The sequence below is a fragment of the Myodes glareolus genome, chromosome 4 (genome assembly GCF_982192425.1).
Source record: "Myodes glareolus chromosome 4, mMyoGla1.1, whole genome shotgun sequence".
NCBI classification, from domain to species: Eukaryota; Metazoa; Chordata; class Mammalia; order Rodentia; family Cricetidae; genus Myodes; species Myodes glareolus.
The window spans coordinates 14,765,454-14,777,156 of NC_142029.1; the positions used below are offsets into that span (position 1 = coordinate 14,765,454).

Consider the following 11,703-nt stretch of genomic DNA (forward strand, 5'->3'; position numbering starts at 1 on the left):
GGTAGCGCGGGACATACCTCTGGCTCCAAGTCTTCATCAAACAATATCTGTCAATTGTCCAAGCCTGGGGCCAGAATGCTGCTGGACAGAATAGTCAAGCTCTGCCTTCCTGGGCTGAAGTTTTGGCGGGAGCAGAGCTGGCTTGTAAACACTACAGTGCCAGGCATAGGCAAATGCCATGATAAAAATAGGGACAGGCAAGGGTGCCTGGGATATATGGAGGGCAGGGAGCCTTCGTGTGCTGTTGGGAACTTGCCTGGGGCCTAACACTGAGCTTGGCACCTGGAGCGCACCTGATGAATAGGGAAATTCATGTGTTCTGGGCAGGTGATGTGGGTACTACATTGTTCTCGACATTTCCATGTGTCTGCTTGGTTAACTCAGCAGGCCACTCAGGAGGCTGTGGCTTCCTCACCCATCAGGGGCCACTGCCCCATCCTTCTCCCCACAGGATCAGCGGCCTCACATGCTCAGTTGGTGTCTTATGCCAGAAATCAGCCAGTTCTTGGTCGATGGTGTCCAGCCAATCTCAAGGCTTGAGCTTTATGAGTGAACACTGACTTTTAAGCCCAGCAGTGGACCCTGAGAATGGTTCTGGTGTTTAGCTGAAGGCTCAGGGGTTCACTCCACATCCCCCAGAAGCACCAGCTCTGCCTCTTATCAGGTTATCCTTGGGAATAGCTAAGTCCTGAGCTACGATTTTGATTCCATTTATTTTTCCATTTAAAACTAAAACTAAAGGGCAGTCTATGAGAAATGGAAGAGAACCTTGAGTTTGTAGAATCCCAATCCAGTCTGAACCCCGGAGCTGCCCCGCTCTGCATGCTCTCTGCCTGGCCCTGACCTTCCTGAGTCTCCCCCGCCCCACCCCAGATGTCTACTGTAGTGTTTCTAAGACGGCTTGGGAGTCTGAGTTGAGGACGACGCTCGAGCCACACCCTGACCACACCACAGCAGGACCTGAAGTTTGACAGACACATTTATTCCCAGAGCTGTAAATCCACATCAGCTCCCTCCCAGCACCCAGCCAAGGCCAGCCTGAATGCAATACCCTGCCCCAGGCCTGTAGCACTGAACTCAGGACATCCATGCGCTCTATGTGTATGGGTATGGACCGGAGTCCTGGGTGGCACCTGAAGTGACCCAGAGGCAGGAGCTTCATGAGGGTGAAACTGTCACAACCTCTAGAGGTAGGCAATCTCCAGCAGCAGAGTCAGAGTTTGGTGGCCTGTGCGGGCGGCAGAGGAAGTTTCAGTTAGTTTCCAAAGGACATATATGAAGCCCTGCTCCTAAGGCAGCACTCCTACACACACACACACACACACACACACACACACACACACACACACCAGGAGGGGAGAGCAATAGGTTCAGTGTAGCCAGAGCCCTAGGCAATGGCATGGACTCTCTGGAGTTGGGGTCAGGGTGGGGATAAGCAACAGATTAACAAAACTGCTCAGTGGGCCAGAGTCAGCTTACCAAAACAGGGCTCTTAGGGCCAGGCTTCTGGTGGTGGAGGGCAAAGGTCACAGCGTCATGGACAGAGGCAAAAAGATGCTGCTTAGTGATAGAGTCATCAAAGAAGTGTCCAGCCTCAAGCTGGGTGACCACAGGACCTGTGGGCAAGGAGGAGATCCTGATACTCAGTATCACAAGGAGACCCAGTCCCCAGGCACCCACAGGATTCTCTGACCCCTGCTATCCGAGGTTACTTAGAGCTAGAAACCCAGTCACGTCTATATGTCTCTGTGTGTGTCTGTATGTCTATGTAAAGTCTATGTGTCTGTCTGTGTGTTTGTGAATATGTCTGTGTGTGTCTATATCTATGTAAGTCTGTGTGTCTGTGTGTTTATGTATATGTCTGTGTGTGTGTCTATATGTCTATGTAAGTCTGTGTGTCTGTGTGTTTATGTATATGTCTCTGTGTGTGTCTATATGTCTATGTAAGTCTGTGTGTCTGTCTGTGTGTTTGTGTATATGTCTGTGTGTGTGTCTATATGTCTATGTAAGTCTGTGTGTCTGTGTGTTTGTGTATATGTCTGTGTGTGTGTCTATATGTCTATGTAAGTCTGTGTGTCTGTCTCTGTGTTTATGTATATGTCTGTGTGTGTGTCTATATGTCTATGTAAGTCTGTGTGTCTGTCTGTGTGTTTGTGTATATGTCTGTGTATGTGTGTGTAGGGCTGTGAATGTTGAGACTGGCTGACCAGCTAGCTCTTGGGAACCATCTGTCTCCACCCACCAAAGGCTAGCATTATAGACATGCATAGATATGTCTGGCTTATTTTACATGGTGCTGTGGGACTTGAACTCAGGTCCTCATATGTGGGCAGCACTGAGCCCTCTGAGCTCAGCACTTACCCACTGAGTCATCTCCCTAGCCTTACTCCTGACTCTTGGCTCCTGACTCCCAAGGCCTGCAGTTTCAGAAGAAGATTTTCCCTGTGCCGTCTGACAAACCCTTGACCAGAAGAGTCCCACCCTCTGTCTGGATTGTTATCACTATCCCCAGCCAACGCACTGTAACAGGCAGCGATGTACACTTCCACCTCGATCTCCCGGAAGTCATGAAAAATCTGCAGCAACAAAGAGGACTAGCTTCAGAAGGCAGCAGTTGGGCAAGATTTAGTGCGGGAGCTCAGAGGGCTTCGTTTGGGGGGCTTCAGAAGGCTCAAGGCAAGCGATGAGGTCAGCGTGAAGGCTTAAGGGGTCCGAGCCCGCCCACAGTTCCTTACATTCTTCAGAGTCTTAATGCACACGGTGTCCACGAAGGATAGCGTGCTCAGGTCTAGGATGAGACTATGGAAGTTTGGCTGGGGTAGGCCCAGGGACTTCAGTGTGTTCACGGTTGGGGCTTTGACATCTTCTTGACTGCTGGTGACTGCATCCTCCAGCTCCTCCCTTTGGTGCACCTGCAGGGGATACAGATGTGCTAAAGGGCCATCCCTGATAGAGCAAAGGCAGGGTATGCACTGGTATACAGGGACACACAGAGTCAGATAGAAGCTATAAATGCATGTAAAAATGCAGATCTATGAAGGCATGCATGGGACACATAAGGACACAGACATGGGTTGAAAGGAGACAGGTGAGTCTATAAACATAGGAAGGACATGTAGGGACATAGGAACGCATACTCCAACATGCACAAACCGCTTTGTTACTTTCTGGACCAAAGCTTAATAGAGACACAAGAAGGGAGGGTGCTGGGAGATCATGTCCCATCCTTAGCTAAACAGAGTGGAGTGGCTAGGAGCTTAGGAACAGACAAGATGGCTACAGGCATTGTTGTGCCCACACTCATTCACACCCCTTATCCCATGTCTGAGTCTTTGGTTGAACTTGGTATTTCCCCCTCAATATTCCCAAGCCCTTTCTATCCATAAGCAGAGACTGTGGGGTTTTGTTATATCTATAAATTCAAGGTCAGTCTATAAAATCTAGGTCAGTCTGAGATTATAGACACGAGCCAGGAGAGAATCTGGTATCACAAGGGTCTTCCTACAGTGTCTGAGCCATCATCCTCTTCCTCCCATCGTTAGCCCAACATTTTCAAGCCCACACTAGTGGCTTTTCTCATGCAATGTGTGTCGACACCTGCATCTTTGCTGTTCTGGGCCGTTCCCTTCTCCCATTGGTAGCCTCACCTTGGCCTCGGAACCCTCCACATCGTTGCTTTTGATGTCTTCGAAGCCAGTGTTGACGTTGACTGAAACTGTGGTGATCTTGGAAGGGGCATCCTAGGAGGGAAGAGGGGTGATAGGAAAGTCATCCCAAGTGCCACGACAACCATGCCAGGTAGACTTGGTACTGCCCCTGGCGTTGGGCAAGGAGCCGCAGTAGGACCTAGGCTGCAGGCCCGCGTTGTAACGACGGAAAGGGACCCACTGTGGTTCACACTGTGACTAATACAGGCGAGGGGTATAACATTTCCGGAGCTTTCCCTGTCCTGCCCAGGGCTGAAACTGGGTCTCCAAGGTGCTGAGGGAGAAGGGGGAGGGACAAAGAGTAGTGAAGAGAAATGACGGGTGAGGAAACGGGACAAGGACCAGACTGGGAGAAAGGCCAAAGAGGATCATGAAATGGCTGGGGTTCAGGGTTGGGTCCCCAGTAGGGCTGGGCCAGGAGGAGCTGCTGAGGGGATGAGGGGGGCTCCACCTGCTTCTGGGACTTCTTGGCTTTCTTCATTCGCTTTATCTTCATCTCCTGTTTTTTGATTCGTTTCTTTTTCTGGGAGATGAGATGGTCCACGTCCACACCACACTAGAGACACAGTCAGAGGTAGGCTTCGGGTCCTTTGGTGAGATGAGCGGCACTCAGACCCCCCCCCACAACAAACAGGGGGACCCCAGCCTCACCTTCTGTTTCAGTGAGTCACAGTAGAGCTCAGCATTGGCAAAGTAAATGGTGGCTGAGGAGCGAAAGACCTTCACACCAGGGACCTCCTTGGCCTGGAGATGAGGTGGAGTTGGAGTGGCTGAGCCTTCCTTGCCTTCTCCCACATCCTCTTCACTCGGCTTGCCTCTCTTAGACAGCCTGCTACCCTCTGCCCCAGGCTGTGGCCGATACCCTTTCAGGAGTCCAGGCATATGTCTGGCTACACCACCCTAGCTCCCTGTGTTGCGCAGGTTCGGTCCCTCCCAACTCCCCTGTCTGTCACCAGGTTTTGGGGTTCAGCTCTCAGCTCCCCTGTTCCCGAGTCTCCCGTCCCTGCCCTCTGCTGCTTTCTGCATGCAGACAGACAGAAGGGCCACCCCAACCTGGCATTCCACTCCCACCTTCCCCAGTTCTCAATCCATTCCGTCCACAGCTCAGGTCTTCCCTGGGCATTTGGGCCTGGACCATGTGGGCCGCCTCCCAGCCCCACGCAGCTGCCTGCTCCCCTCATGTCTCCCACACCTAGACCCCTCACTCTACTCTTTAGCCTGCCTAATCATACTGCACTCGGCCTTCAGGGCTCCAGGCCGAAGTGATAGGGCTTAATTTATTCCAGATTCTCACAAAGCCTTTGTTCGCATGACACAACATGAGGGTTTCTTACAAACTAGCAATCGGGGACTTTCTATTCCCACTGAGCAGACCAGGAAATAACCTTCCCTACATTCTGTGCCCCCCCCCCACCACTATTCCATTCTTTTGACCCAGGGGTATTCTACAGCATAGGGCTTATGAGTCTGGCTCCAAGACTGAGCCAGTCACTCATACAATGAATAGGGTCACACACTCAAACTCCTCTCTTCAAATTCGAAGAACAAAAGTCAAAATGCTTCCTCTGTGTGTGTGTGTGTGTCTGGGTGTGCACCTTGCATGGGAAGACATTGGCTACCTTCCTCTATGGCTCTTCCCCTTTGAGACAGGGTCTCTTACTGAACCTGGGGCTTACCAATTGGCTAGACTAGCTGGCCAGAGGGCCCCAGAGATCCTCCTGTCACTGCCTTCTGTGCACTGGGGTCACAGACATGCATGCTGCCATGCCTGGTATTTAATATGGGTGCAGGGGATTCATAGTTGGGTATAGCAAACAGTTTATCCAGCGAGCCATTTTCCCAGCCCATCCCCCAGTGTTCTTGTCCATGTGGAGGGAATAAAAAGGGCCCATTTATCTTGTCTGCTCCACCTCCCATTTAGCCGTGCCACTCACCCCTGAGTATTCTGCCACGTCTCTATAAATATCCGTATCTGGCACCTGCCCCAGGATAGAGTAATGGGGCCTGAGGAGAGAGTTGGGGGGTGGGGATGGAGAGAAGGAGGCAAAGAAAAGGCCATGAGAGGGGAATGAGGAACCTGGGGTGTCCCCAGAGATGTAAAGATTGTGGAGAGCCGGTGTGAAACTTACTCCCTCACCAGGCTGGAATTGGGAGTACCAAAAATGGTTGACTCACAGCTGCATTCGGATCACCACGAGCAGCAGGGAGAACACTATGGAAACCGCCAGGCCAATATCCAGGTCCAGCAGGATGGTAGCCACAAAGGTCACCAGCCAGATTAGCTGATAACAAAATGTCAAAGGTCAAAGGGTCCATTGGCACTAAAGGCCCCAAAGCCCAGGGCTGGGCTCCCAAGCTTCTCACCAGGTCCACTCGATTTGCCTTCCAAAGAGAGCAGATGTCAGAGAACTGCTTCATCATGCCCTTTAGATTCACAATAATAACAGCTGCCAGGACGGCCTGCAGCGGGACAATGTCACCAGGGTTGCTAAGAGATTCCTAAAAGCTGACAGCCTCCACCACCCAGGCATGATTACCCATGCTGGCCAAGCGCACAGCCAGCTACCACCCCACACCAACCTTAACCCCTTGGAGCTGATAAGAAAGTTCCAACCCTTGACCCCTAATTCCAGATTCAATTGTATCTCTGAGTCCCTTAGATGGAGTTAGAGTGACTGATTTGGGTCTGGCCAAGCCGAGGCTCTGAAGGCTGGCTGGGAGGGGCAGAGGCTCACCTTGGGCAGGTCTCGGAAGAGTTCCCCGAGTTTGAGGATAATGAGGAGGATGAAAAGGGAGGATACGGCTCCGGCAACCTACAGGGTGGGAGTTAGCAGGGAGTGAGGGTGAGGAGGAGCAGGACCACCCTGGCAGAACAGCATGCATACCCAGATGGATACATGCGCACATGCACACACATGATCACACAAGGCCCACCTGTGTGTTGCCCCCGGTACCCTCCTGTACCAGGCTCCGAGACATGGAGCAGCTCACGGGGAAACACTGGAAGAAGCTGCCAATGAGGTTGCTGAGGCCAAGGGCCACCAGCTCCTGTGGGGGAAGTGCGGTGTGAAAAGTCTTACCAGGGATGCCGGATCACTCTCCTGGCATATCTAGGCTGACATACTCCCAATTCCCATCCCCACTCAATGGCCTCCAATGTTTGACTGTTGTCTCAAACATCCTATTCTCCTGCCCCCTGTCATTTCTAAGTACAGCCCAACCCTTCTCTGTTTCTCTTCTGTCATGTGGCCCAGTGTTCACCTGCATGACCCACATCACGGACCTGGTTACTGTCCACGCGGTAGCCATGCCTCAGGGCAAAAATATTCCCAAGTGAGATAGCGATGGCGAAGCCCACCACAGCAATGGCAAAGGCATTTCCCACGAGGGTGGCAAACAACTCTGTCTTGGGTGGCACCGGGGGTATCAGCCTGGGAGAAACACCTGTGAGGTCAGAGGATGGTCCCGGCTCTAGCTGCCCCTCCGCCCCACCCGTCCTTGACAGAACCAGAGCTTACCCTGTGGTGATGTTGCCCACCACGTCTACCTGGAATCTTTCACGGAGTTCTGCACCATAGGAAATACCGGTGGCCCCAATGAGCTGTGGAGAAAGGGTAGAATTAGGGGAGGGAGGTCCTGGCAGTATCCTAAGGGAGAAGCGTAAACCATTATGGGCAACAAAATCTTTGAGGAATGAGAAGTTGTGGATAGGCTGAGAGGTAAACATTACCATCTGAGGAAGGAGATAAGCTGTCAAGGGTGGTAAGAAGCCAATCTAGGGCTTTCTGCTGCAGAAACCCTGACAGTGGTCACTCCATCTGGCCCTGAAATACCTTGAGGTTGTATCCCGACCGGATCTACCCTAATATCCCACCTTCTCCTCTGACCACCATTCCCTGGTACACGAACCAACCGTGAGTAGTTCCCCGGGTATGGGCAGGGGCAGATAGCGCTTCAACTTTTCATTCAACAGCTTCACCAACACAAGCACCACTCCTGCTACAAGTGCCGTGACCAAGGTGCCGGGCACAGTCTTGGGCAGCTTCGCGCAGACCTCCAGCACCGTCTGAGGAAAAGAGGTGTCACAGCCGGCGTTCGAGATCATGGGCACAGCATGCCTACCCACCCTTGCCCTCACCCTCACTCACATAGATAACGGACAGTGGCCCAGAGTGATTGCTGACTGTGATGCCAAACACATACTTGAGTTGTGAGACGAGGACTTGCACAGAGGCGGCTGTGGTGTAGCTGCGGACCAGAGGTTCCGACAGGTAGGTGACCACAAAGCCGAAGTGCACCAGGCCCAGCCCCACCTGTTGGCCAGTTAGGGAACGTCAGGGAGGCAGAAATCAAAAGGCAAGCGGAATCAGAGGGAATAAAGGAACAGCAGGAGGACACAGTGTAAGTCCAGGCAGCTAGGGGGACGGCGCCGTACCTGGAAGAGGCCAACCAGGAAGCTGAGCGTGTAGGCCACCTGCACTCGGGCTTCATCAACTGTGGCATTCAAGCCTTGCACGAAGGACTCATCCGCAGTCAAGGATTCTGTCACACCACCCACCATCACAGACATGACAGCAAAGGTCCCTGAAGGGGCAGGACAGAGCAAGTCAGAAGGGAAGAGGATGTTGTCCTGCTCTGGAGCCCCAGTCTTAATTAAAGAGGCCAGCAGATAGATATCCTTGGATTACGATTGTGCAAACGGAGGCGGTACTGGTTAGATATAGCCAAGGTCAGAAGCAAACCTTGAGCTCACAGGCTTCTAAAGCTAACTGGGCTAATGCTGGCCCCCATCTCACCACCTTGTCTCACCAGTGTCCAGTGTTCTGCGACCCAGACTCTCAGGGAGCAAGAGAAGGATCATGGACAGGCTGGACAGGCCTCTAGGAACTTTCTGGCCCCATGGACTGCCTCATCCACCCGGAAGCCAGGGCTTTGAGATATCCTGAACCTGGAATCCCTACAGTCGGTTCCCTAGTACTTCTTGGGGTGACCCATATGCCATTCTCTTAGTGGTCTAGCACCCACACTGCCCTAGTCCCCAAGCTGCCCTGCCCAGCCTGCCCCTCCCCTCCAAAGAAGATGGCCTCTATGAAAAGCTAGGCCTGACTCCACTTACCCACAGAGATGTGTCGAGAGGTACCAAATAGGAAATAGACGAAGACGGGGTAAAAAGAACTGTACAGGCCAAACACAGGAGGCAATCCCGCCAGGAGGGCGTAGGCTAAGCCTGCAGGTAGAAGGGTGCAATGCAGACTTGGAGAGTAGGGTCTCAAAAAGGTAGGGGGATCCAAACCCTGGGTTCAGGGGCCATCGTTCCAAGAGCAGAGGCCGTGGCTCCTGGTTTGACGTTTCACAGACCACAAGGCTTGCAGTCCAGGCTGCTGAAGGGAGCTCACCCTGCGGAAGCTGCATGATGGCCACGCTCAGGCCAGACAATAGGTCACCCAGGAGCCAGTCTCGCACAGGATAGCGGGGTAACCAGCCCAAGACTGGAAAGTAACGGAGCAGAAGTGCATGGGCCCGAGCACGGGAGCACCTGGGGACACGAAGAGTTCATTAGAGCCAGAACTCGGGGCCTGCCAGAACACCCCATACCTCAACCCCTCATCGTTACCGAAACCAAGTTCGCCACTGGTAGGTCTTGGGCACCGGGCCCCAATGTCCCAGATCCTCTAGCTGCTTCTGGTCCAGCAGAGGCCTCTCCACATGGTAGTCTCGCCTCTGCGGCTCCATTTCTTGTGTGGCAGACAGCAGTGCCTGTGTCTGCTGTGTCCCGTGGTCTGGAGGGGTGAGACCACAGACATAGACATACACTGAGGATTGCCCCTGTCCCAACCTTTCCTTCACTCTACCTAGGTCCACAGAGTCACATACCTGAGTTTTCCAGGCTCAAAGATCAAGGATAGAGCCAACCCTGCTGGTCTCTGAGGGCCCCGTGTTCACACCCAGACAGGGGCAGTACCTGAACTTTGGCTGCTGGAAGCCGCTTTCTGGGCCAAAGTCTCTCCGGGAGGGAAAGTGGGATGAGAATGACCTACACATCCAGCTCAGGTGTGGCTGCCCAGCACTGAGTACCACTTCAAGTCCACGTCCAGGTCCGGGTCCAGGTTTAGACTGGCAATTTCTCCTAGCCCCTACTTCTCAGCCCCTTGCCTTCCCTGAACCAATTCCTGTCCAGTTCCGCTTCCAGCTGTACCACAGACCCTGAATGGCAGGGAGCATGTAAGATCTGTAAGCAATACTGCCCCCAGGGTTCAGGACAGAACCCACCTAGGCACCTCAAGCTTCAGGGTCCAAGCTCTCACCTCCAGCGACACCCCCTTGAAATAGGAAAGATTCGCCTGGAAACAGGAGTTTTCAGAAGCCAGTCCAACCTAGAGGGAACCCTGCCCAGACAGCCATCACCAGCCAGGCAATTTCTGACCTGGGGGTGAATCCCTTACCTACCGGGAGGCACCTCTGGGAGAAACTTTACCAAAGAATAGGGGCTGGGGGAAAGGGAAAGGTTCTCTCTCATCTGGGGAGTTCTCTCAGAAGAAATTGAGCTGGGGAGACTCCATAAGGAATGTAGCTCTCCTCTGCGAATTTCGGGGGTGGGGGTAAATCTGGCGGGAGAACTAACATTTGGGGAAAGTTTTCACTGGTCAGCTGTGATCTGGAAGCAGCTATAACCAGGGGAGAGGATCCCACCAGAGGGGTAGGAACTCACCTGGGAAGAGCCTCTAATCTGAGTATCCACGTTGGAGGGAGCAGAGAAGGTGCAAAGAAGATCCTCAGAGGTTCTGTACACCTCTGGCTCGCAGAGACCGCAGGGCCCCTTCTCCTCTCCTTCGAGAGCACTAAGTCTTCTTAAAGGGCCCGCCCCTTACCAGGCAGCACGCGCCCGGGGGCGGATCCTTGATACTTGGCACCGCCCTTTGGGAGGGTACAAAGGCCTCAGCACCAGAGGGCTCAGAACCACGCGGACTCAGGCCGCGGCAGGTCCAGGGACTGTCTGGAACCTGTCTTGCAGCGGTCTGCCTCCCGGGCCCAGGCACCCAGCCGGCGCACCTCCAAGACCTGGGCTCCTTGGCAGGCAGCAACCTCCCTGCGGCCCCCTCATTAGGACTCCAGGGACTTTCGGTGCAACCCTCAAGAGCTAGGGTCGCGCCGGATCCCGCACCCATCCCTCGCGGCTGATGGACAACCACCTGCGGAAAATTGGCAAGGCGGTAAACCGAGGCTGTGCAGGCGGGAGATGCCTTCTGGGAATTTGGCGGTTCCCTTTCAGAACTGATCTAGGCCGGGAGTCAGAGTACTAACACATCGTGGACACGCTGAATTCGGGCGGCGCCCTGAAACTCACCGGACCCATCGGACAGCCCCATGGCCCCCAGATAGCTCGAGTGCCGCGGATCTGACAGCTCCCGCGGGAGGCCACTGCCGGCGCGAAGGTGGCGCCAGGCCGGGAACGAGGCCGGCATCACGCTCCACAGCCAGGATGTACATGCTCAGACCAATGAGAATTCGAGGGCGGAACCTAAGTCATACTCCCGGGGCGGGTGGGTGAGCCCGGAGAAAGAAGGTTTAACCCTTTCCTTCCCAGAGGCCAAATTTAAGTTCTCCCCCCCCTCCCCCCCCGTAACTCCAGTCGGTTTCAGCTAGCTAACCAGCTGCCCGGAGCTGGAGGACTGGAACAAAGACCCGTGGCTCTGGGTCCCTGAATGGATGGATCTGATCTTACCTTCTGGCTTTGTGAAGGGCCCCGGTAGTGCAGGGGAGAAATCCTTGAATGATCTGGATGCTTAGATGTGTAATCTGGGGCCCTAACCTCAACTGTGGGAGATCTGGGTCTATAGGGTCTCTCGGGGACCATCAAGCTGTGCGCACCACCCCCAGACTTTCCCTCTGAGACCTGGCACAGTGGTCCTCAAGGCCCGCCCCACCCACCAGACAAGTTCTCCGTGTAGCCTCAGCTGTCCTGGAACTCTCTCTAGACCAGGCTGGCCTCCTTATC

General features: G+C 53.8%; 1 protein-coding gene across 5 annotated transcripts; it reads right to left on the minus strand.

The window, feature by feature from the left end:
- Positions 1-961: 961 nt before the first annotated feature.
- On the minus strand, positions 962-11,200 carry Slc26a6 (solute carrier family 26 member 6). 5 transcript variants are annotated; one of them, XM_087905235.1, is made up of 23 exons: positions 10,417-11,029; positions 10,013-10,093; positions 9,670-9,911; positions 9,322-9,487; positions 9,104-9,243; positions 8,824-8,934; positions 8,143-8,291; positions 7,856-8,020; positions 7,621-7,773; positions 7,226-7,308; positions 6,991-7,138; positions 6,642-6,755; positions 6,443-6,520; positions 6,072-6,167; positions 5,883-5,989; positions 5,642-5,711; positions 4,359-4,451; positions 4,159-4,263; positions 3,648-3,740; positions 2,736-2,912; positions 2,522-2,576; positions 1,480-1,616; positions 962-1,228 (listed from the first exon to the last, which is right to left on the minus strand). In XM_087905235.1, exons 4-23 carry the CDS (start codon positions 9,438-9,440, stop codon positions 1,214-1,216), a joined length of 2,208 nt encoding a protein of 735 aa, XP_087761361.1. In that variant the 5' UTR covers positions 9,441-9,487; positions 9,670-9,911; positions 10,013-10,093; positions 10,417-11,029; the 3' UTR covers positions 962-1,213. The 5 variants fall into 5 exon arrangements, with proteins under 5 accessions (XP_087761361.1, XP_087761359.1, XP_087761362.1 ...); XM_087905233.1 differs by lacking the exons at positions 9,670-9,911; positions 10,013-10,093 and adding an exon at positions 11,053-11,143 and having other exon boundaries at positions 10,417-10,897; XM_087905236.1 differs by having other exon boundaries at positions 9,582-10,093.
- Between the last annotated feature and the right edge of the window lie 503 nt (positions 11,201-11,703).

Coding starts and splice junctions, on each gene's coding strand:
- Slc26a6 (XM_087905231.1), bottom strand. CDS start 11,170: ATGCCGGCCTCGTTCCCGGCCTGGCGCCACCTTCGCGCCGGCAGTGGC. Junction 8,292..8,823: donor CTCTCGACACATCTCTGTGG/GTAAGTGGAGTC, acceptor CTGCCCCTTCAG/GGACCTTTGCTGTCATGTCT. Junction 7,139..7,225: donor GTGGGCAACATCACCACAGG/GTAAGCTCTGGT, acceptor TGTTTCTCCCAG/GCTGATACCCCCGGTGCCAC.